Source organism: Blennius ocellaris, assembly GCF_963422515.1.
Source record: "Blennius ocellaris genome assembly, chromosome: 6".
Classification (NCBI taxonomy): domain Eukaryota; kingdom Metazoa; phylum Chordata; class Actinopteri; order Blenniiformes; family Blenniidae; genus Blennius; species Blennius ocellaris.
The window spans coordinates 944,913-970,848 of NC_137655.1; the positions used below are offsets into that span (position 1 = coordinate 944,913).

The 25,936-nt window shown below is 47.9% G+C and overlaps 2 protein-coding genes across 2 annotated transcripts; one reads left to right on the forward strand and one right to left on the reverse strand.

The window, feature by feature from the left end:
- Positions 1 to 4,977: 4,977 nt before the first annotated feature.
- LOC308131545 (integral membrane protein 2B-like) lies at positions 4,978 to 18,384 on the reverse strand. Its single transcript, XM_080498306.1, has 7 exons — positions 18,154 to 18,384; positions 10,422 to 10,553; positions 9,426 to 9,491; positions 7,937 to 8,086; positions 7,362 to 7,472; positions 6,676 to 6,826; positions 4,978 to 5,474 (listed from the first exon to the last, which is right to left on the reverse strand). Exons 1-7 carry the CDS (start codon positions 18,232 to 18,234, stop codon positions 5,386 to 5,388), a joined length of 780 nt encoding a protein of 259 aa, XP_080354432.1. The 5' UTR covers positions 18,235 to 18,384; the 3' UTR covers positions 4,978 to 5,385.
- Positions 18,385 to 19,690: 1,306 nt separating this feature from the next.
- Positions 19,691 to 25,111, forward strand: med4 (mediator complex subunit 4; the record flags this gene model as incomplete). Its single annotated transcript, XM_080498307.1, has 7 exons — positions 19,691 to 19,764; positions 20,370 to 20,436; positions 20,734 to 20,904; positions 22,547 to 22,604; positions 22,721 to 22,807; positions 22,885 to 23,016; positions 24,462 to 25,111. 7 exons carry the CDS (start codon positions 19,691 to 19,693, stop codon positions 24,626 to 24,628), a joined length of 756 nt encoding a protein of 251 aa, XP_080354433.1. The 3' UTR covers positions 24,629 to 25,111.
- Between the last annotated feature and the right edge of the window lie 825 nt (positions 25,112 to 25,936).

Consider the following 25,936-nt stretch of genomic DNA (forward strand, 5'->3'; position numbering starts at 1 on the left):
ACAGAGTCGTTCATAACACCTGCAGGAGTCGTTCATAACACCTGCAGGAGTCGTTCATAACACCTGCAGGAGTCGTTCATAACACCTGCAGGAACAGAGTCGTTCATAACACCTGCAGGAGTCGTCCATAACATCTGCAGGAACAGAGTTGTTCATAACACCTGTAGGAACAGAGTCGTTCATAACACCTGCAGGAGTCGTCCATAACACCTGTAGGAACAGAGTCGTCCATAACACCTGCAGGAACAGAGTCGTTCATAACACCTGCAGGAGTCGTTCATAACACCTGCAGGAACAGAGTCGTTCATAACACCTGCAGGAGTCGTTCATAACACCTGCAGGAGTCGTCCATAACATCTGCAGGAACAGAGTCGTTCATAACACCTGCAGGAACAGAGTCGTTCATAACACCTGCAGGAACAGAGTCGTTCATAACACCTGCAGGAGTCGTTCATAACACCTGCAGGAGTCGTTCATAACACCTGCAGGAGTCGTCCATAACATCTGCAGGAACAGAGTTGTTCATAACACCTGTAGGAACAGAGTCGTTCATAACACCTGCAGGAGTCGTCCATAACATCTGCAGGAACAGAGTTGTTCATAACACCTGTAGGAACAGAGTCGTTCATAACACCTGCAGGAGTCGTCCATAACACCTGTAGGAACAGAGTCGTCCATAACACCTGCAGGAACAGAGTCGTTCATAACACCTGCAGGAGTCGTCCATAACACCTGTAGGAACAGAGTCGTTCATAACACCTGCAGGAACAGAGTCATTCATAACACCTGCAGGAGTCGTTCATAACACCTGCAGGAGTCGTCCATAACACCTGTAGGAACAGAGTCGTTCATAACACCTGCAGGAACAGAGTCGTTCATAACACCTGCAGGAACAGAGTCGTTCATAACACCTGCAGGAGTCGTTCATAACACCTGCAGGAACAGAGTCGTTCATAACACCTGCAGGAGTCGTTCATAACACCTGCAGGAACAGAGTCGTTCATAACACCTGCAGGAGTCGTTCATAACGCCTGCAGGAACAGAGTCGTTCATAACACCTGCAGGAGTCGTTCATAACACCTGCAGGAACAGAGTCGTTCATAACACCTGCAGGAGTCGTTCATAACACCTGCAGGAACAGAGTCGTTCATAACACCTGCAGGAGTCGTTCATAACACCTGCAGGAGTCGTTCATAACACCTGCAGGAGTCGTTCATAACGCCTGCAGGAGTCGTTCATAACACCTGCAGGAGTCGTTCATAACACCTGCAGGAGTCGTTCATAACACCTGCAGGAACAGAGTCGTTCATAACACCTGCAGGAGTCGTTCATAACGCCTGCAGGAACAGAGTCGTTCATAACACCTGCAGGAGTCGTTCATAACACCTGCAGGAACAGAGTCGTTCATAACACCTGCAGGAGTCGTTCATAACACCTGCAGGAACAGAGTCGTTCATAACACCTGCAGGAGTCGTTCATAACACCTGCAGGAGTCGTTCATAACACCTGCAGGAGTCGTTCATAACGCCTGCAGGAGTCGTTCATAACGCCTGCAGGAGTCGTTCATAACACCTGCAGGAGTCGTTCATAACACCTGCAGGAGTCGTCCATAACATCTGCAGGAACAGAGTTGTTCATAACACCTGCAGGAGTCGTCCATAACATCTGCAGGAACAGAGTTGTTCATAACACCTGTAGGAACAGAGTTGTTCATAACACCTGTAGGAACAGAGTCGTCCATAACACCTGTAGGAACAGAGTCGTTCATAACACCTGCAGGAACAGAGTCATTCATAACACCTGCAGGAGTCGTTCATAACACCTGCAGGAGTCGTCCATAACACCTGTAGGAACAGAGTCGTTCATAACACCTGCAGGAACAGAGTCATTCATAACACCTGCAGGAGTCGTTCATAACACCTGCAGGAGTCGTCCATAACACCTGTAGGAACAGAGTCGTTCATAACACCTGCAGGAACAGAGTCGTTCATAACACCTGCAGGAGTCATTCATAACACCTGCAGGAACAGAGTCGTTCATAACACCTGCAGGAGTCGTCCATAACACCTGTAGGAACAGAGTCGTTCATAACACCTGCAGGAACAGAGTCATTCATAACACCTGCAGGAGTCGTTCATAACACCTGCAGGAGTCGTCCATAACACCTGTAGGAACAGAGTCGTTCATAACACCTGCAGGAACAGAGTCGTTCATAACACCTGCAGGAACAGAGTCGTTCATAACACCTGTAGGGACAGAGTCGTTCATAACACCTGCAGGAACAGAGTCGTTCATAACACCTGCAGGAGTCGTTCATAACACCTGCAGGAACAGAGTCGTTCATAACACCTGCAGGAGTCGTTCATAACGCCTGCAGGAACAGAGTCGTTCATAACACCTGCAGGAGTCGTTCATAACACCTGCAGGAACAGAGTCGTTCATAACACCTGCAGGAGTCGTTCATAACACCTGCAGGAACAGAGTCGTTCATAACACCTGCAGGAGTCGTTCATAACACCTGCAGGAGTCGTTCATAACACCTGCAGGAGTCGTTCATAACACCTGCAGGAGTCGTTCATAACGCCTGCAGGAGTCGTTCATAACACCTGCAGGAACAGAGTCGTTCATAACACCTGCAGGAGTCGTTCATAACGCCTGCAGGAGTCGTCCATAACATCTGCAGGAACAGAGTCGTTCATAACACCTGCAGGAGTCGTTCATAACACCTGCAGGAACAGAGTCGTTCATAACACCTGCAGGAGTCGTTCATAACACCTGCAGGAGTCGTTCATAACACCTGCAGGAGTCGTTCATAACGCCTGCAGGAGTCGTTCATAACACCTGCAGGAACAGAGTCGTTCATAACACCTGCAGGAGTCGTTCATAACGCCTGCAGGAGTCGTTCATAACACCTGCAGGAGTCGTCCATAACATCTGCAGGAACAGAGTCGTTCATAAAACCCTTCAGCTGCATGTTTTTAAGACTCATGTTCAAACCGTCTCGTTTCACAATGTTCTTCATCCCGACTCGTCTAAATTCACTTGGATCAAAGGATTATTCCGCTTTAACAGGGAATCAAACAAACATAAGCTCAATATAGAGAAAAGTCACTCTTTAAATTCAGTTGTTTTGACACTTACAGGTGGATCAAACTCATTTCAGTGGAAAAAAGCAGCTGAGACTTGATGTGGGATTAAATAAAGTAAACATAATCTGACCAATGTCAATGGAATGTGATTATAGATCAAACGTAGAAATTAAAATAACTAAAAATCAATAGATTCCAGGAGAAAAAACACTGAAATAATGGATTCTAAATTTAAAAAAAACCCGATAAAGACGATAATTTGTCCCTTTAGTGACAAATTAAAAACACACAGTGAAACCCAGCACGTATAGAAACAGACTCTTCGACTACTGGAGGAGAAAATAAACCACAATCTGTGTAAATGAGAAGGAAACGCGTCGAGTTCGTCTCTAAACTAAAGTGTAAATAGAAGTGAAGCAGCCCGTTGCCATGGAGACGGGAACACAGTTAGCTCCGCCGTTAGCATGCTGACAAAAGTTCAGAAACGGACGAAACGTTCCGTTACTCAGCCGCTCGGTAACGTAACGCGCAGACTTACCGTCCAGGAACGAGTCCGGGATGACGTCACGCACCGGAACGAACCCGCGGGAAGAGTTTAGAAAGTGTCGGCGGGATCAAAGAGTTTGATGGACCGCTGGCGGTGGACGGCAGGTGAGGAGCCGCAAGGAATCCTGGGAAATGGAGTTATTCTGTAATGACGTTCACATTTAATACGTGGATGGAGGATGGAAGGATGGATGGATGGATGGATGAGTGACGTCTGAATGAAAGGATGAAACAGGAAGTTGAAAAAGCAGTTAAATAGAAAAGCTCAACAAACGAGGAGCTTTTTTTTTAAAACTTTTAATCAGAAACATGAAAACATTTTCCTTCCAGCTTCACTGCAGCAGAAACCTGATTTAAATTAATTTAAATTAAATAAACCAACGACGGTTTTAACAGGTTGACTTAATTTAATTTAAATGAAATGAACCAATGACAGCTCAGTGTGACTCTCAGCTCTCCTCTGGTCACGTGGTAGAACTTTCAGGAAGTGATGCGGTCGTCTACTTCCTGTTTCATCTTTTATATATATATATATTTATATATATATATAAAAAAAATAAAAAAATTAATAAATACACATATCAACATCTAAAATATAGAAACAAAATATAAATATATATAATAAATTAAAATAAAAAATAACTAAATACATATAAACACAAAATATATATATATATAAAATAAATGAAAATAAAATGTACAAATACACAAACGTCTAAAATATCTAAATATATAAAATATATATATATATATAAATAAATTGAAATAAAAAATAAATAAATACGCATATAAACTTCTAAAATATATAAACACAAAATAAAAAATAGAAATACACCAATTAGACAAGTTTCCTTGGTGATCATGACACTGATCCAGTACTGACAGAGTAACTGTAACTGAAGATTACAAACACTGCACTGCGAAACACAGACAGAAAACTACCGACAATTAACGTACTTCAGTTAAAGTATTGCAGTATCGGCTCTGAGAAGTACTTTTGAGTAAATGTACTGGTTGTTACATGCTGGTGGTGTAAGAAATACTAGGATACTTTCATTTAACAGTACTCCAGCCAAAGTAATACATGATATAGGCTGGTTGTGTAAGAAATACTAGGATACTTTGTTTCAACAGTACTTTGTAATGTAAGCACATCATACTGGTTGGTGGAACCAATACTTTTTCACAGTACTCCAGCAAGGTACTACTGGTCACAGGGCAGTGGTGCAAGAAATACTCTGATACTTTAGTAGAAGTACTTCCTGCAGAGCAGAAGAGTAAAAGTAGACTTGAGAATGAAAGAGAGAGAAAAAAGAGTCCGGAGCTCGTTGTTGTTGTTTTTATCTTTTATTGTTGTTGTTGGTCTGTTCATAGATTTAAAGAGATTATATACACACACACACACACACACACACACACACACACACACACACACACACACACACACACACACACACACACACACACACACACACACACACACACACACACACACACACACACACACACACACACACACACACACACACACACACACACAGTGTATGATGCTACAGCAGACAGCGTACAAAAAGAGGTACAAACTTTACAAACTGTTCATGATTCTATCACCATAAAAACCCATGCAGTTACTCTGATTACAATAAGTTACTCATGGTTATGTAATTACTGTGTCTGGGGACACGGCCTCACGCTGGCGGAAGTGGAAAGAAGACGCAGAGCGGCGGCGGCGGCGGGCGAGGGGGCGGAGCTACGGCTCACAGATGAGGGTCTCCACCACGACGCCGCTGCTGAAGTGACGGATCTTATGACAGTTCAGAGCCTCGCGCTTCTGCATGCCTGAGGACCGGGAGGGGTCAGAGGTCACGCAGGGGTCACACGGGGGTCAGAGGTCACGCAGGGGTCACCCGGGGGTCAGAGGTCACACGGGGGTCAGGAGTCACACAAGTGACACACAGGGGACATACAGAGGTCACACTCACCCCTTATTCACAGTCCAGTCAGTCAGTCCAGTCCAGTGCTTCCAGTCTAGTCCAGTGAGTCCAGTGCTTCCAGTCTAGTCCAGTGCTTCCAGTCTAGTCCAGTGAGTCCAGTGCTTCCAGTCCAGTCCAGTGAGTCCAGTGCTTCCAGTCTAGTCCAGTGAGTCCAGTGCTTCCAGTCTAGTCCAGTGAGTCCAGTGCTTCCAGTCTAGTCCAGTGAGTCCAGTGCTTCCAGTCTAGTCCAGTGAGTCCAGTGCTTCCAGTCTAGTCCAGTGCTTCCAGTCTAGTCCAGTGAGTCCAGTGCTTCCAGTCCAGTCCAGTGAGTCCAGTGCTTCCAGTCTAGTCCAGTGAGTCCAGTGCTTCCAGTCTAGTCCAGTGAGTCCAGTGCTTCCAGTCTAGTCCAGTGAGTCCAGTGCTTCCAGTCTAGTCCAGTGAGTCCAGTGCTTCCAGTCCAGTCCAGTGAGTCCAGTGCTTCCAGTCCAGTCCAGTGCTTCCAGTCTAGTCCAGTGAGTCCAGTGCTTCCAGTCTAGTCCAGTGAGTCCAGTGCTTCCAGTCTAGTCCAGTGCTTCCAGTCTAGTCCAGTGAGTCCAGTGCTTCCAGTCCAGTCCAGTGAGTCCAGTGCTTCCAGTCTAGTCCAGTGAGTCCAGTGCTTCCAGTCTAGTCCAGTGAGTCCAGTGCTTCCAGTCTAGTCCAGTGAGTCCAGTGCTTCCAGTCTAGTCCAGTGAGTCCAGTGCTTCCAGTCTAGTCCAGTGAGTCCAGTGCTTCCAGTCCAGTCCAGTGAGTCCAGTGCTTCCAGTCTAGTCCAGTGAGTCCAGTGCTTCCAGTCCAGTCCAGTGAGTCCAGTGCTTCCAGTCTAGTCCAGTCCAGTTAGTCCAGTGCTTCCAGTCTAGTCCAGTCCAGTTAGTCCAGTGCTTCCAGTCTAGTCCAGTCCAGTGAGTCCAGTGCTTCCAGTCTAGTCCAGTCCAGTGAGTCCAGTGCTTCCAGTCTAGTCCAGTGAGTCCAGTGCTTCCAGTCTAGTCCAGTCCAGTTAGTCCAGTGCTTCCAGTCCAGTCCAGTCTTACCAAGGATCCGGTCCCGGCGCTGCAGCTTGTACGTGTCTTTCCCACGGCAGAGGTTGTAGATGAAGAAGCCCAGCTGGTCCACATGGTCCAGACGCTCCGTCACCATCATCTCCTCGTGGACCAGGTAGGACTGGGGCAGGTAGGTGCCGGCCTGGAGGGGGGGGGGCGAGGGGGAGGGGGAGGGGCTTAGCTGCAGGTTGTATTCTCTGTCTTCCAACACTTCTTCATATATAAAGACAGTTTTCCTCCAAACGCACAAATAAAATCACACTAAAACCCTCCAGTCCTCTCTGGGACCAGACCAGGTACCCTGGTCCAGCTAAAACCCCCCAGACCTCTCTGGGACCAGACCAGGTACCCTGGTCCAGCTAAAACCCTCCAGTCCTCTCTGGGACCAGACCAGGTACCCTGGTCCAGCTAAAACCCTCCAGTCCTCTCTGGGACCAGACCAGGTACCCTGGTCCAGCTAAAACCCCCCAGACCTCTCTGGGACCAGACCAGGTACCCTGGTCCAGCTAAAACCCTCCAGTCCTCTCTGGGACCAGACCAGGTACCCTGGTCCAGCTAAAACCCTCCAGTCCTCTCTGGGACCAGACCAGGTACCCTGGTCCAGCTAAAACCCCCCAGACCTCTCTGGGACCAGACCAGGTACCCTGGTCCAGCTAAACGACGGCAGGTGGCCCCACCTTGACGTGGTCCAGCAGCTCCAGCAGGTCCCTGGGGGGCATGACGATGGAGGTGTTGAGGGAGACCACGTAGCACTTGTTCAGGTTCAGGTCCAGGTAGGCGGTCAGCCTCTGGAGGACGGAGACATGAGACATGAGACAGGAAGAAGCTTCAGGTCCTGGCAGCAGGGGGCGCCGTCACAGCACACGATGCAGCAGAGTGGAGGCTCCTTTCATCTCCATGGTAACCTGCCCTTTGTAGACCGACCCGTTACAACAACGACCAACAGAACCAGCTACTGGCTCGTCTCACTTCCTGGTTGATGGAGAATACGATGTTAACATCTGGATCTCGACATCCAGATCACAACATCTGGATTATAACATCTGGATTATAACATCTGGATCATAACATCTGTGGTTTTTAAAGGTATGAAGTCTTTGATGTTAATGACAAATAGGTCAGTTTGTAAAACAGTGACATGAATAAAGATTTATAATAAATGTTTGACTCCCCTCCCTCCTCCCCCCTCCTTCTCCTCCACCCCCTCCCTCTCCTCCTCCCCTCTCCTTCTCCTCCACCCCCCCCTCCTCACCCGCTGGAAGTCGTGGACGATGTCCGCCGGGTCTCCGTCCTGGAAGTCGGGCACGGGGACGTTGATGAGCTCCACCTGTTCCCACTCCAGCACCCGGATCCGCTGCTCCACCTGCCGCAGGTGGAAGGCGTGGGGAAGCTCCACCTCCACCTGCACGGCGCCAGAGTGCATCATGGGTAAGGAAGTCCTGAACCATCAAACTACTTTAACTAGACTTAATTAATCTCCGTCAAAATGTTTCTGTTTAAAGTTACATTTTGACTGAAACCTTCTGGTACAACCGCAAAACTACCGATGTGGTACAACCGCAAAACTACCGATGTGGTACAACCGCAAAACTACCGATGTGGTACAACCGCAAAACTACCGATGTGGTACAACCGCAAAACTACCGATGTGGTACAACCGCAAAACTACCGATGTGGTACAACCGCAAAACTACCGATGTGGTACAACCGCAAAACTACCGATGTGGTACAACCGCAAAACTACCGATGTGGTACAACCGCAAAACTACCGATGTGGTACAACCGCAAAACTACCGATGTGGTACAACCGCAAAACTACCGATGTGGTACAACCGCAAAACTACCGATGTGGTACAACCGCAAAACTACGGTTGTACTACAACCGTATTGTGGTACAACCGCAAAACTACCGGTGTTGTACAACCGCAAAACTACCGATGTGGTACAACCGCAAAACTACGGTTGTACTACAACCGTATTGTGGTACAACCGCAAAACTACCGGTGTTGTACAACCGCAAAACTACAGTTGTACCACAACCGTATTGTGGTACAACCGCAAAACTACGGTTGTACTACAACCGTATTGTGGTACAACCGCAAAACTACCGGTGTTGTACAACCACAAAACTACGGTTGTACCACAACTGTATTGTGGTACAACCGCAAAACTACCGTTATAGTACAACCACAAAACTACAGTTGTAGTACAACCACAAAACTATGGTTGTAGTACAACCGCGAATCTACTGTTGTAGTACCACCGCAAAACTGCCACAAAACTACGGTTGTAGTACAACAGGGGTATATAAATACATAGAATTTGTTTATGATTCAAACAGGATCAAAGCTCAACAAGACAAAATGTGTGTAAAAGTAAACTACAGGACTAAATGATGACGTGGTACCAGGGGTACTGAGGTTCTACCTCTTCGTTTCTATCCTGAAAATAAAACTAACATCTGAGGAACACGAAGAATTAACTTTCAGAGGAGAACCAGTTTTCCTGGAGGACTAGTGGTTGTAATCATAGTCCAGGGAACCGGTCCTGGAGGAGGACTAGTGGTTGTAATCATAGTCCAGGGAACCGGTCCTGGAGGAGGACTAGTGGTTGTAATCATAGTCCAGGGAACCGGTCCTGGAGGAGGACTAGTGGCTGTAATCAGGGGTTCAGGGGCTCCCCGGTCCTGGAGGAGGACTAGCAGCAGTTGAAGGGTTAATGAGGTGCAGCTCCAGTCCTACCTCCTCGTCTGGAACCATGAAGTCCTCCTCACGGTAGTTGAGGCCACAGACGTAGACCTGACCCTCCTGTGGAGAACCAGAGAGGACAGGATCACATCCTGTTCTCCAGAACAAACATCTTAAACTTCCTACAGACTCCAAAATAAACCTAGTAGAGCATCTTCCTCCTCTGACATCAGAGCTACAATGAAGACTTAAGACCCAGTAGTTGTTGTTGACGTTCGTCTCTTCCTGAAGGAAATTCCTCTTCACAATTAGACCAACTGATATTTCCAGCATTTTATTTTGGCGGGACATCCCCGGTGTGTTGACGTCTCAGCTTGGAGTCACCAGATCCTATTTGTCCACTGAATCTCCCGGATCCACCAGATCCCCTGGATCTACTAGATCCCCCGAATCTCCTAGACCCCCTGGGTCTACTAGACCTCCTGGATCTCCTAGACCTCCTGGCCCTCTGCACATGGTGGTGTAAACGGCGCCCACATGGACCCGCCCCGACCTCGTCAGCGAGGATCTTGAGAAAGAAGCCAAACTACCGTAGCGACACACGTCAGTAGTTCGTCACCACCTGAGGACAGGTTCCAGCAGGTCCTCCTCCAGGTGAGTCCACCTGGAGGAGGACCTGCTGGAACCTGTCCCGCTATGTGAAAGACTGCTTCCTCTGCCCTGCGTGTCTCAACAGGACACGTTAGACACCCGGCCCCTCCCCCCCCCCCCCCCCCCCCTGGCACTCACCTCCTGGACGTAGTAGCGCAGCAGGTAGACTCCGCCCACCCCCCCCCCCCTCCCCCCTCCTGGCACTCACCTCCTGGACGTAGTAGCGCAGCAGGTAGACTCCGCCCACCCCCCCCCCCCTCCCCCCTCTGGCACTCACCTCCTGGACGTAGTAGCGCAGCAGGTAGACTCCCCCCTCCTGGCACTCACCTCCTGGACGTAGTAGCGCAGCAGGTAGACTCCGCCCACCCCCCCCCCCCCCTCCCCCCTCCTGGCACTCACCTCCTGGACGTAGTAGCGCAGCAGGTAGACTCCGCCCACCACCACCCCGGACAGCATGAGGGCCAGACCCAGGCACATGCACCAGCACCAGGCCCGGGACTGCTGGCGCACCAGCAGCGCCGCCTCGGCGTCCTGCGGAAACACAAACTTTATTCACACCCTGCTGCTGTGGCGTTAGCATTAGCATTAGCAGAGGGGTCAGTTAATGGGAGGAAGATGCTCTGTAACCTGATAACTATGCTAATTAAGCGTGCTAATGCTACTTCCTGTTGCCCTCAGGAACATTACAACTCGTGACACTATGGAACAAGAGTTGAGTGAAATGGTAACTGTTGAGATGAACGTTTTGGACGATGCTAAAGCTAACGGTCAGCTTGTGAGTCGGACCAGAGCCGCGGTCGCTAACATTAACACCACGGTGATCAGTCTTGTAGATTAGACTGGGTGGAGGCGTGTCCTCCGTCAGTCTGAGGCTCCGTCAGGTCTGAGGTGGAGCCAAACTCTACGAGTTCATATGGTCTGTCTCTGAACCGTCAACCAGTCTCAGCAGGTCCTGGATCAATGTTTCATAACACACTCACACGCACACGCACACTCCTCATAAAAACCCGGAGTGGATTGACTCTGTCCAGACTGGACTTTGGTTTTTAGGAGACAGTCTTCGTTTGAGTCTCTGAGCTGAGTCAGCAAAACAGACCAAGCGGGGTTCCAGGGGGCGGGGCTCCAGGGGGCGGGGCTCCAGGGGGCGGGGCCACCCTGAGAGGAGGAGCAGTGACACTCCTGCCCAGGTGAGACATAAACGTAGAACCACGGTGGTGAAATCTGCTCAGAACCTCCTTCTGATGCTTGAGATCCACTTCCTGTGGTTTTTTTTTTTAACTCTTTTTGTTTCTCCTACGGTCCAAAGCAGCAGTTTTATCCTGACAACCATCTTTTCCAAAACATTCTTATCTCACCTCCAGGTGACGGATGTTCAACAGTTTTGTAGCCTCACGATCACAATCTGCCTGTTGAGAGAGAGAAAGTCTAGAAAGGACAAACGCCCCGGAAAGAAAACTTCTTTTTGACCCCGTTTCATCGTTTTTCACTCCTGAAGAGTTTCACGTTTTCACAGGAACATTTTGGAAACGTGGCCTCTGGTGGAGACTCCGCTCTACCGAGTGTAGCTCTAGTTTTATGTAGTGACGAAGGCACACATGTGCAGCAGAGAACAAAGGGCTCTGAACGTTACGGTGACTGTCAAAATAAAACCACCAAGTGTTTTTTGAGGGATGTTTGTAAGGAGGAAAGCTCCGCCTCCTGCTCAACACCTGAAACCCGCCGCCGTTCAAACAAAGCTAACTTGTGTGTTCGCGGCCCTGATCCTGTTCCAAAGTCTAGATTTGTCCTCGTGGCTGTTTGAGGTTTGAAGCCGTTCTGGGGGGGCTTTCATCACTTTCATGTAACTTTACTTTGATCTACAAAGTTCAAACGTAACCGAGCTGGCTGGTAGCGGCGGTTCTAATGGCGGCGGTGGTTCTAATGGCGGCGGCGGTTCTAATGGCGGCGGCGGTTCTAATGGCGGCGGCGGTTCTAATAACGGCGGCTGGCGTTCCGCCCTGTGAGGCAGGTGAGTGTCGGGTTCAGCGAGCGGCTCAGGTTCGCAGGTGAAACTCCATCCCAACAACAAAGAGAGAGAGGAGGACCAGACCAGGTCGTAGCGCCGCGCCAGTATGGAGGCTAATAACCCTACTTTCTGCCCTACAGAGCTCCTGAAGTTAAGACGCTCCTGCAAACTTTGACAAAACAACACATATAAGTCACATAATCACCAAGCGTCTGATCTCTGTTGATAAAGTTTTGTATGGATTATTTGCTGATTGTGACTGAGAATGAAGATTCCTCAGCCAGTCCAGCGCTCTAGTTTACGTGATGCACCTGAACGCAGCATTGCCGTCAGTCAGCTGATGAGAAGCAGCAAGACGAGACTCAGCAGGAGCACTAATGTCACTTTTAAGGCCAGTTTTAGAGAAGCAGAGGCTAAAAACATCCTGAATCTACATGAGGAAGTAGAATCTGGTGACATGAAGCCCGTTAACCTGAAAAAATACCTAAATTAGCCGCGTCGCTTTATAAGAGTTCAAAGCGTTAAAGTCACAGCGTCTCATCTGGAAATACAGTAAAAAATCCAGAAATGACGAGAGTTGAGTTTTCTGCTCGTTTCCAGTGCGAGAGACTGTGAGGTTCCTGAAAAGCCTCGGATCTGAACCACCTCAGTCCGTCACCAAGAGAACCGTGGAACCTCCCAGGAAGTCCGTCACCAAGAGAACCGTGGAACCTCCCAGGAAGTCCGTCACCAAGAGAACCGTGGAACCTCCCAGGAAGTCCGTCACCAAGAGAACCGTGGTGCTCAGTTTAATCTGGAGGATTTGCAAAGCCTATTAGGGTCTGAGGTGGACTGTGTGGATTACCTCCGGTCTGGATCCTCAGACGGTGAAAATAAAGACTTGGGAGTCATATTAAAACTGTGTGTGTGTGTGTGTGTGTGTGTGTGTGTGTGTGTGTGTGTGTGTGTGTGTGTGTGTGTGTGTCTGTGTGTGTGTGTGTGTGTGTGTGTGTGTGTAGGTATGGTGCTGGACTGTTAATCCTCCAGGCAGCTGGCTGAGTCTCCATTGGACTGATTACAGTGTAATCCTCCCCGGGTGGCCTGAGGGGGCCTGAGGGCCAGAGGGGACCATGGGGGCCGAGGCAGCCATGGGGGCCTGAGTGGACCATGGGGCCCGAGGCAGCCATGGGGGCCGAGGGGACCATGGGGGCCTGAGTGGACCATGGGGCCCGAGGGGACCATTATGATCATTAGCCTGTGTGAGACAACAGGTCTTCCTGGAAACAGTCTCGAGAAGAAGCTGCAGCCCAATGAGGCCCCTGGTACCAGGAGCCCTGGTCTCTATGAACTCGTCTCTGTGAACTCGTCCTGTGAACTCGTCTCTGTGAACTCGTCTCTATGGACTCGTCTCTATGAACTCGTCTCTATGAACTCGTCTCTATGAACTCGTCTCTATGAACTCGTCTCTATGAACTCGTCTCTATGAACTCGTCTCTATGAACTCGTCTCTATGAACTCGTCACTATGAACTCGTCTCTATGAACTCGTCTCTATGAACTCGTCTCTATGAACTCGTCTCTCTCACCAAACACACCAAAAACACAGAAGACGACAGAACACAGAACTTTAGAAGTAGTTTCCTGCTCAGAAGCCTCTATATAAATCTAGTTCTATATGTCTATTGCCCCTATTGTGGTTATTTGATGACATCATTTCCACAGATGATCGTTTTTGCCGACTTTCAGGAGCCGGGGTTTTACAATTTCCCCACTCTGTGTTAAAAACCCTGTTGTCACACTTCTAAAACCGCCTGGTGTGGACGACAGACCACAAACATCTGGTCCAGGTGAACCAGGTTCCTGGTCCAGGTGAACCAGGTTCCAGAGTCGACAGGTGTAGTGAACCAGACCAACGTCAGTGGGATAAAGTGTCAAAAGTGCAACTTTATTGCTGCGATTCAGACAAACAATCCCAGAATGAAAAGTAAACGAGGCGTCGTCGTTCAACTGATTCAAACTTTAACCAGGTTGAAGCAAAATGAAACAGAAACTCTGGAAGAGGCTCACGAGGAGGAACGGAGGAACTGCGGGGGCCAAAAACTAGAATGTTGTGAAATCTTAATCGTCTTTAGCTAAAAATTTAATAAACGTTATTTTGCCCGTCTCATCACGACGAAGACGATCCAACGCTCTGCAGCTTGTTTTCCCCCAAAAAGCACAACTTTGAACCCGTTGCCACTTCCTGTTCGTCAGCAGGAAGGCGGCGTCCTTCCTCAGGAAGTGCAGCAGCACCAGCGTTTCCATGACGACGGAAGACGACCATCAGCAGTTTTATTGAACTTGATCACAAACGTGCAGAACCCGTGAAACCGTCAGCGCCGCAGCCTGAACGGCGAGGAGACGCAGTCGGGGTTCTGGAGTTTGTGCGTCAGACAGGAGGACGATAATCCAGGAAACAAAGTACTACCTAAGAACTACCTAAGAACTACCTAAGAACCCAATCACTGGTATTTTGGGGTTTTTAAATCCCCTAAAAATAAACATTAAGCTCCTCTGACGGTCCAGATCAAAGTCCCCCGGAACCACCTGCCTGGAGGGACGGGCCTCAGAGTCTGTCCCTCCAGGGACACCATCGAGAACCTCAGCAGAACGTTGTGAGGAGAACCTCAGTGTCCCTCCAGGACACCATCACGTTCTGATGAAATAAACAACAACAACAACTGCTTGTCTGCAGTTTCATGTTTGTTCTTTCAGTTCCAGGTTTTAGATTCACCCTGACGACGTGTGAGCAGAACGTTGTGAGGAGAACCTCAGCAGAACGTTGTGAGGAGAACCTCAGCAGAACGTTGAGGAGAACCTCAGCAGAACGTTGTGAGCAGAACGTTGTGAGGAGAACCTCAGCAGAACGTAGTGAGCAGAATGTTGTGAGCAGAACGTTGTGAGCAGAACGTTGTGAGCAGAACCTCGGCAGAACGTTGTGAGGAGAACCTCAGCAGAACGTTGTGAGGAGAACCTCAGCAGAACGTTGTGAGGAGAACCTCAGCAGAACGTTGTGAGGAGAACCTCAGCAGAACGTTGTGAGGAGAACCTCCGCAGAACATTGTGAGGAGAACATTGTGAGGAGAACCGGTAGACCCTCCTGGACCAGATCCTCCCGAAGCTGCTGCAGGTTCTGGCCCCGTTGCCACGGCAACAACTCAAGTGGAGGAATTTTTTTGTTTTTTAAAAAAGCATCGTTTTTGCTTTTGAATCTCAGAAAGCTTTAGATTCTGCAGCCGTGTTTTGAAAGCAGCCTGGATTCTGACAGTAAATCCTGATCTAGTCGGAGTAGTTAGTGTAAAACCACACTTAGGTTTAGTCCTAGTTTAGTTACCGTCTGGTTTTATTCCAATAAATCCACAGTGGACTTAGTTAACGAAACGTTTGTCCAGAATATCATCGGTCTGTTATAGAAAGTTATTCAACCGTCGTCATTGTTCATCACAGTTTTAGTCGACAGAACCAACAGTTTGTTTGTTTCCACGGCGACGGCAGACCTGCTTTACAGTGCAGTTACCATGTTGGGCCACGAGGTGGCGCCGTTGTCAGTTTTAGCACTGAAAGCACACACGAGCTCTAAACATTGTGACTGTCAAAATAAAAGCGCAGCGTCCAGGAGAATACGGAGCGGGAGTCACGACACCACAGAGGAAACTTTGTTCCGATTGTCTCTACTGAGCATGTGCAGAACCACGAGCTACACCAGTCGTCTCCATGGAGACGGTAACGCCGTCACGTAAACAGACACGCGGAACGATACGAAACTTGCGTTTCCACTTGAAAAACGCTCCGACACGAGACGTCCTCCGTCAGACTTTGAGGACAACATGTTGGGACTGCGGCGGGGACAGATCAAAGTGCGGGACGTTGCTTTGTCTCACAGGTGAGACGCATGCAGACGGACAGCGGAGCGAAGACTTCAGCTCTCAATGTTAAGAAGCAGCTGAGACCTGGACCCGGTCCGTCTCCGAGGCCCGGGTTTCATCTGCAGCCCAAACTGTCCACGCCCTCTTCCTTCTCTGAGACGTGATGCGAGTTGGAACCTGCACCTGCCTTGCATAAGAGCCGGGACGCCGCCGGCGTCTGGAACCAGCAGGTCTGACCTGCTGCCAGACGCAACGCGTCACTCAACTTCCTGCACGGAACGATTTGCATGTTGCAAGAGGAAACTTTCTCTTTGGCCAACGTGACCAACTTTCAACTCCGCCTTTCAACTCCGCCTTTCAACTCCGCTCTTTCAAAAGTTTACTACAATGAAATGGCTGAACTCGAGGGACCGACGGGGAAATAAACAGAATATTTACAACGAAGAAGAAACTGAGTGTTTTGTTTCAGCGGTGTACGCTTGGAGGCAAAATACAAGTACAATAAATGTGTATTTTCAAGTTATTGTCTTGTTGAACTTTAAACGGAGGGATTTCAAAACGGTAAAATAATAATAACCTTCAAATTTAACCTTTTTCTTTGTGAGCAAACGTGATGAAAATGTAGTTTTCACACAGAATTATGAGCAGAAATGACGTTAATCTCAACATGAAGTAACTTTTAATGGAACTTTCTGGTGCAGAAACACAGTGAAACGTGTTGTTGGAGCCAAAACGCTTAAGAAACTCAGTTTTCTTTGAAATTTGTCCAATTTGTTTGATGTTTTGGTCCAATTGGAGCGTCTTTCAAACAAAAATAATAATTTGATTAAACTGTTGCTGCTCATTTCTCCTTTATTACAGTCGCATTATAACACTGTACTTTGAATTTATGGCCAAATGTTGCTTGCAACAATGTGATTCATGTCCTCGATGAGCAGAAAACGTGTGATTAAGTGTAATTCTGGGTTTCACCCGGCTGCTACAAACAAACATATCGTTTCAACGTTCTGCCGAGCTTGCGCTTTATTCCCTCGAGCCTTTTATCTGGTGGATCTGAGCCCGGTCCAGGTCTGTGTGTTCCGGGTGGTGGTAATCTGGGTCAGTGGACCTGGTCTGCAGGTCCTGGCGGCCCGGATGCTTCAGCAGCGCCACAAACACAAAGTTAGCCATTAACTGGCAGAGGAGAGACACTTTTTGCATGTTTATTTCCTGCTTTCTCAGATCAAAGTGTGATTAATCCAGCCTGCACTCCCCCCCCCCCCCCCCCCCCCACACACACATTTCTACTTTCTCTGCAGCTGACTCAGTTCTACACTGAACCAGTTCTGCTTTTTGGGATCAATCATGTTGACAGCGTCTGAAAACCGGACTATTCAGCTCATAAAGCTTCCACAAAGACTTCAAAGACTTCTGCTCTCACACAAAGTGGATATGTGGAGTTTATTCATGTGGATTTTTTTGTGTGTTTGCATCAAGTGACGTCACTCAAAGTTAAAGAATTACCTTCAATCTGCATGTAAATATTCGATCTTTAATAATTTCAGCTTGTGGATCATCAGATGACTTTAAAAAATAAATAAATAAATAAATAAAAGCGCAGTTTCTGCACCACGACGAGAGGAATGGGTGTAAAGCAGGCTGATAATGGGATTTCCTCCTCAGGCCGGGATTATAATCTCGTTCAGGGACGAAGTCTAACCCTTCATGACCGGTTGGCTTTGTTTATTTTTCCACTCCCGTCTCAGTGTGACCTTTCTATTCACTGTGCTGCTCGAACAAGTCACAACTTTAAATTTCCTGATCGGGGGGAATAAAAACCAACAACAACAACCTGGAAAAGACGGATTTTTGCAGAAAAATCCACCTTTTTAATCCCAGAAAAAAAACGGAGGATTAATACGACTTCGCTAGATTAAAGTGTAATATTCCCCACCACTAAAACAACGCTAATGTTATATATATATATATATAAAAAAGAGAATTAAGCTTCAATTTGAAGATTAAAAACAGCAAAACGAAGCGGATAAATTGGCAAAATTAAAATATTAACTTCTTATAAATCCGAGAAAAGTCCGTTTCTACCGTGCAGACGTTTGAAAAACACAGTACGATGGAAGAAAAGAGCATTATTTGACCCGCCCGGTGCGCTAAAGTGTGTTATTAAGCACTTTTTCTCTCCGAGCAGGAGACTTAACGTTCGGCTCGGTTAGCATCGTTAGCATCGTTAGCCATTTTCTACTCACTTTGTCCTCGGGAATCAGACTTTCCGCGTCCTTTTTGGCGTCTTTGTGCGCCAGAGCGCCGTTAAAAGACACTTTGACCATCTTGGGACGAAGGCGAAGCGACTCCGGGGGGAGAAACACCGCGGAGGGGCGGGCGAGGAGCGGAACGACAACGAGGGGAAAAACAAGCGAGGAATAAAAAAAAAAGTCGCTCCGGAGCGAAGAAGTGAAGACGCGTCTCTTCTCTCCCTCGGGACGACGCCGATAACCTGAGCGGGCACTTCCGGTCAGCCTTCACAATCAAGGCAGGGACACTTCCGGTGTAAAATTAAAAGGCAGCTTTCGACTTTACGGGTTTCTACTTTATTGTGTCATAAAAAAATAATTATAATGATTTAAAAAAAATGGATGTTGATGGATAGATAGATAGATAGATAGATAGATAGATAGATAGATAGATAGATAAAAACACAACACAAATGAAAAAAATACAACAACAAATTGAAAAACACAACAGCAAATTGAAAAACACAACAACAAATTGAAAAACACAATAGCAAATTGAAAAACACAACAACAAATTGAAAAACACAATAGCAAATTGAAAAACACAACACAAATGAAAAAAACACAACAACAAATTGAAAAACACAACAGCAAATTGAAAAACACAACACAAATGAAAAAAACACAACAACAAATTGAAAAACACAACAACAAATTGAAAAACACAACAACAAATTGAAAAACACAACAGCAAATTGAAAAACACAACAACAAATTGAAAAACACAACAACAAATTGAAAAACACAACAACAAATTGAAAAACACAACAACAAATTGAAAAACACAACAGCAAATTGAAAAACACAACAACAAATTGAAAAACACAATAGCAAATTGAAAAACACAACAACAAATTGAAAAACACAACAGCAAATTGAAAAACACAACAACAAATTGAAAAACACAATAGCAAATTGAAAAACACAATAGCAAATTGAAAAACACAACAACAAATTGAAAAACACAATAGCAAATTGAAAAACACAACAACAAATTGAAAAACACAACAGCAAATTGAAAAACACAACAACAAATTGAAAAACACAATAGCAAATTGAAAAACACAACACAAATGAAAAAACACAACAACAAATTGAAAAACACAACAACAAATTGAAAAACACAACAGAAAATTGAAAAACACAACAACAAATTGAAAAACACAACACAAATTCAAAAACACAACAGCAAATAAAAAAACACAACAGAAAGAGCAACAGTGTTTTTTCATTTGCAGTTGTGTTTTTGAATTTGTTGTTGTGTTTAGTGATTTGTTGTTGTGTTTTTCAATTTGTTGTTGTGTTTAGTGATTTGTTGTTGTGGTTTGCACGTCAGGGCCGCCGTAAGAAATAGTCCCAAAAACACATCAGCGATTAATTGGATCCGTGTTGTTGTAGTACACAGCCTCCACCAGGAGGAGGCAGCAGCGTCTCCGCGCTGGAGCGTCCACTTCCGGTCCCGGCCGGAAGTGGAGGCGAAAAAGGAAACAGAATGGCGGCGGTGTCGGAGAAGCCCACCAAGGAGCGGCTGCTGGCCGTCCTGGACGACCTGGAGGTTTTATCCAGGTGCTTTTCTATTATTTAAAATTTAGTCGAAGAAGCTCATTGTTGGTGTTGTTTTAAATCTGCGGACAGTTTGTTTTTAAAGTCCTAAAGACGCGCCAGAGGGGAAACCTGGGCTTCAGTTCACCGACAAAACACACGAGAACTTCATGTAACCAGCGAAAAATTATGTTTTAAGTTCTAAATGTACCGGAGGAGCTTCTAAATTAATACGTTTCATTTAACTGTGTGAGGAAGCGACGCTGCTTTAGGTACGTGGACGAAGCGCCTATAATCTGGATGTTTGAACTAAATCAAGCTACAAAATGGGCTTAAAGTTGTAGAAATTTAACCACAGAAACGTGAAAAACGTCTAAAGAAACGCAGAAAACCTTAAATACAAACTATGTGATGAGTGGAGTTTGTAAAACAATGAAACGAGGAAAGTCTGGCTCAACTAGGAGATCAAAAACAGACGAAACAATGAAAATCAGCCGTAGATGTATATAAAAACACTCAAATAGAATTAAATAGCAGCAGCGACCAAAACCTCCAGCAGAACATGAAGGAAGGTCTGGATTAAAAGGTTTAATTTAAAATATGTGAGTGTCCGGTTGTTTGTCCTTCAGGGAGCTGATCGAGATGTTGGCCTTGTCCAGGAGCCAGAAGCTCCCCCAGCCTGGAGACGACTCCCAGGTACACACACACACACACACACACACACACACACACACACACACACACACACACACACACACACACTGGTCATTTTCTCTTGGAATTCTTTGGATTTTGTAAAATAAAAAAGAAATATAAATTTTTCATCATCTGCGTCACAAGAAACTAAAAAGTTACTAAACTTATTTTTCACTGGAGTTTAAACTGAACTGTGTGTGTGTGTGTGTGTGTGTGTGTGTGTGTGTGTGTGTGTGTGTGTGTGTGTGTGTGTGTGTGTGTGTGTGTGTGTGTGTGTGTGTGTGTGTGTGTGGTCAGGTCCTGGAGCTGCTGGTCCAGAGGGACCAGGAGTTCCAGGACCTGATGACGGAGGCCCAGCAGCAGGGGAAGGTCCACCAGGAGATGCAGCAGCTGGAGAAGGAGGTGGAGAAACGAGACTCTGACATCCAGCAGCTGCAGAAGCAACTGAAGGAGGCGGAGCACCTCCTGGTGGGCCTCTACCTCTCTCTACCTCTCTCTCTCTCTACCTCCTGGTGGGCCTCTACCTCTCTCTACCTCCTGGTGGGCCTCTACCTCTCTCTCTCTCTCTCTCTACCTCCTGGTGGGCCTCTACCTCTCTCTCTCTCTCTCTCTACCTCCTGGTGGGCCTCTACCTCTCTCTACCTCCTGGTGGGCCTCTACCTCTCTCTCTCTCTCTACCTCCTGGTGGGCCTCTACCTCTCTCTACCTCTCTACCTCTCTCTCTCTCTCTACCTCCTGGTGGGCCTCTACCTCTCTCTCTCTCTCTACCTCCTGGTGGGCCTCTACCTCTCTCTCTCTCTCTCTCTACCTCCTGGTGGGCCTCTACCTCTCTCTACCTCCTGGTGGGCCTCTACCTCTCTCTCTCTCTCTACCTCCTGGTGGGCCTCTACCTCTCTCTACCTCTCTACCTCTCTCTCTCTCTCTCTACCTCCTGGTGGGCCTCTACCTCTCTCTCTCTCTCTACCTCCTGGTGGGCCTCTACCTCTCTCTCTCTCTCTCTCTCTCTCTCTACCTCCTGGTGGGCCTCTACCTCTCTCTACCTCTCTCTCTCTCTCTACCTCCTGGTGGGGCTCTACCTCTCTCTACCTCTCTCTCTCTCTCTACCTCCTGGTGGGCCTCTACCTCTCTCTACCTCTCTCTCTCTCTCTACCTCCTGGTGGGGCTCTACCTCTCTCTACCTCTCTCTCTCTCTCTACCTCCTGGTGGGCCTCTACCTCTCTCTACCTCTCTCTCTCTCTCTACCTCCTGGTGGGCCTCTACCTCTCTCTACCTCTCTCTCTCTCTCTACCTCCTGGTGGGCCTCTACCTCTCTCTACCTCTCTACCTCTCTCTCTCTCTCTACCTCCTGGTGGGCCTCTACCTCTCTCTCTCTCTCTCTCTCTCTCTACCTCCTGGTGGGGCCTCTACCTCTCTCTACCTCTCTCTCTCTCTCTACCTACTGGTGGGCCTCTACCTCTCTCTACCTCTCTCTCTCTCTACCTCCTGGTGGGCCTCTACCTCTCTCTACCTCTCTCTCTCTACCTCTTTACCTCCTGGTGGGGCCTCTACCTCTCTCTCTCTCTCTCTCTCTCTCTACCTCTACCTCCTGGTGGGCCTCTACCTCTCTCTCTCTCTCTCTCTCTACCTCTACCTCCTGGTGGGCCTCTACCTCTCTCTACCTCTCTCTCTCTCTACCTCTACCTCCTGGTGGGCCTCTACCTCTCTCTACCTCTCTCTCTCTCTACCTCTACCTCCTGGTGGGCCTCTACCTCTCTCTCTCTCTACCTCCTGGTGGGGCTCTACCTCTCTCTCTACCTCTCTCTCTACCTCCTGGTGGGGGCTCTACCTCTCTCTCTCTCTCTCTACCTCCTGGTGGGGCTCTACCTCTCTCTCTCTCTACCTCCTGGTGGGGCTCTACCTCTCTCTCTCTCTCTACCTGCTGGTGGGGCTCTACCTTTCTCTCTCTCTACCTCCTGGTGGGGCTCTGCCTCTCTCTCTCTCTCTATATATCTGCTGGTGGGGCTCTCTCTCTCTCTCTCTCTCTCTCTCTCTCTCTCTCTCTCTCTCTCTCTCTCTCTCTCTCTCTCTACCTCCTGGTGGGGCTCTACCTCTCTCTCTCTCTCTCTTTCAGGCCACTGCCGTCTATCAGGCCAAAGAGAAACTCAAATCCATCGACAAGGCCAGGAAAGGTGAGTCTCGGCTCCCCTCCCCCTCCTCCTCCTCCTCCTCCTCTTCCTCCTCCTCCCTCCCTCCATCCTCCACTCTCTCAGTTCACTCACTCACTCGTTCTTCTCTTCCTCTACAGGAAGTATTTCCTCGGAGGAAATCATCAAATACGCTCACAGGATCAGCGCCAGTAACGCCGTGTGTGCTCCTCTCAACTGGGTCCCCGGTACGAATCCCTCAGCCCTCCTCCACCTCCTCCTCCACCTCCTCCTCCTCCCTCACCTCCTCCTGCTCCTCCTCCAGGTGACCCCAGGAGGCCGTACCCCACAGACCTGGAGATGCGCAGCGGCATGTTGGGTCACATGGCCAACCTTCCCTCCAACGGCGTGAACGGCCACCTGCCGGGAGACGCTCTGGCTGCTGGCCGCCTGCCAGGTAGCCACACCTCCTCCTCCACCTCCTCCGTCAGCCTCCGTCAGCTTCAGGCTGGAGGCTCTGGAATCCGTCTGGTTTCATAGTTTGACACTTTGAGACGAGGAGGATGAAATGTGATGATCAAGCTTTAGTTCAAGAGCCTCAGTCGCTGGTGGAGGATGGATGATGGATGGATGGATGGATGATGGATGGATGGATGGATGAATGATGGATGGATGGATTGATGGATGGATGGAAGGATGAATGATGGATGGTGAGTGAATGGATGGATGAATGGTGGATGGATGACGGATGGATGGATGAATGGTGGATGGATGACGGATGGATGGATGAATGGGTGGGTGGATGGATGGATGAATGGGTGGGGGGATGGATGATGGATGGATGGATGAATGGGTGGGTGGATGGATGGATGATGGATGGATGAATGGGTGGGTGGATGATGGATGAATGGGTGGGTGGATGGATGGATGATGGATGGATGGATGATGGATGGGTGGGTGGATGGATGGATGGGTGGATGAATGGGTGGGTGGATGGATGGATGATGGATGGATGAATGGGTGGGTGGATGGATGGATGGATGAATGGGTGGATGGATGGATGGATGATGGATGGGTGGGTGGATGGATGGATGGATGAATGGGTGGGTGGATGGATGATGGATGGATGGATGAATGGGTGGGTGGATGGATGGATGATGGATGGATGAATGGGTGGGTGGATGGATGATGGATGGATGGATGAATGGGTGGGTGGATGGATGGATGGATGGATGGATGGATGAATGGGTGGGTGGATGGATGATGGATGGATGGATGAATGGGTGGGTGGATGGATGGATGGATGGATGGATGATGGATGGATGAATGGGTGGGTGGATGGATGATGGATGGATGGATGAATGGGTGGGTGGATGGATGGATGGATGGATGGATGATGGATGGATGAATGGGTGGGTGGATGATGGATGAATGGGTGGGTGGATGGATGGATGATGGATGGATGAATGGATGGATGGATGAATGGGTGGGTGGATGGATGGATGATGGATGGGTGGATGACTTACTTTAGTTTTTATCCAACGTTTGACTGAAAATTGTCAGAAAATCAGATTATCGTTGACTCAGCAACTTTCTAGTATTTTCTATAAATTGTATATATTCTTTCTTTTTCTGTAAATATGAAGTTGAGCCTTATTTATTTATTTAATTACTTATTCTTGGCTTTGCTCTGTTATGTTTATTTGTTTAGTGTGTTTTTATTTAATATTCAATATACAAGTATTTGGTCAAATTGATACATATTGACCAAATTGATATATATATATATATATATATAATTAAATGAGCTAATGCGGCTAATTTCATGCTGACAAAGTGAGTTAATGTTTGATGTGGATCTCAGTGTCTCACCCTCTGTCCCCCCCCCCCCCCCCCCCCCAGACGTCCTCACCCCCCACTACCCTCCGTCAGACGTGTCGGTGGGCATGCTGCCTCCTCACCATGGCAACGACTTCGGCCTGGAGCCCCCGGGTCACAACAAGGAGAACGAGGACGACGTGGAGGCCATGTCCACTGACTCCTCCAGCAGCAGCAGTGACTCTGACTGACTGTGTGTGTGTGTGTGTGTGTGTGTGTGTGTGTGTGTGTGTGTGTGTGTGTGTGTGTGTGTGTGTGTGTGTGTGTGTGTGTGTGTGTGTGTGTGTGTGTGTGTGTGTGTGTGTGTGTGTGTGTGTGTGTGTGTGTGTGTGTGTGTGTGTGTGTGTGTGTGTGTGTGTGTGTGTGTGGAGGTCAGAGGTCAGGCAGACTGATGTTCCAGATGTTTGATGAGAACTGATGAAGCTGTGAATGAAACGTCTCATGTTGGTGAACCTTTAGTAACTAATTCCTTTAGTAACTGTAACTGTCTGTCATCAGTCTGTTCATGTTGGAGAGACTGGTTCACCACTGGTTCACCACTGGTTGACCACTGGTTCACCACTGGTTGACCACTGGTTGACCTTCACTGGTTCACCACTGGTTCACCACTGGTTCACCACTGGTTCACCTTCACTGGTTCACCACTGGTTGACCACTGGTTGACCTTCACTGGTTCATCACTGGTTGACCACTGGTTGACCTTCACTGGTTGACCACTGGTTCACCACTGGTTGACCTTCACTGGTTGACCACTGGTTGACCACTGGTTGACCTTCACTGGTTCACCACTGGTTCACCACTGGTTGACCTTCACTGGTTGACCACTGGTTCACCACTGGTTGACCACTGGTTGACCACTGGTTGACCTTCACTGGTTGACCACTGGTTGACCACTGGTTGACCTTCACTGGTTGACCACTGGTTCACCTTCACTGGTTGACCTCCACTGGTTGACCTTCACTGGTTGACCACTGGTTGACCTTCACTGGTTGACCACTGGTTGACCACTGGTTGACCTTCACTGGTTGACCACTGGTTGACCACTGGTTGACCTTCACTGGTTGACCACTGGTTGACCACTGGTTGACCACATCAGGCTCTAACTACATCTCACAATGTGCAACGTCTCACTTTTGGTTAAATCTTTACACAAAAAGTAAAGTAAAGTAGTTTTTGTCCCGGCGCCTGGAGACTCGCCCCCGGTGGTCAGTCTAGATCCACACCCGGTGTTTTGTGTGTAATTGAGCATATTTCTGAGTTTCAGTTGTTGGTAAACGTCCCTTCCAGCAGGATTCATGGAAATTAATACATTCATGTCACGAACACGGAACAATCGTCACGAAATCCCTCCAATCTGCAGAAGCCTGCCCCCTAGTGGTCCTTACAGGTGTTTACCGTGACGGGAGGGTTTGTTTTCACCGTATAAGATAATGTGTAGATACGCTTGTACATACTTGGTCTTGTAAATAAAACTCTTTTGAATAGTAAACGGGGTTATT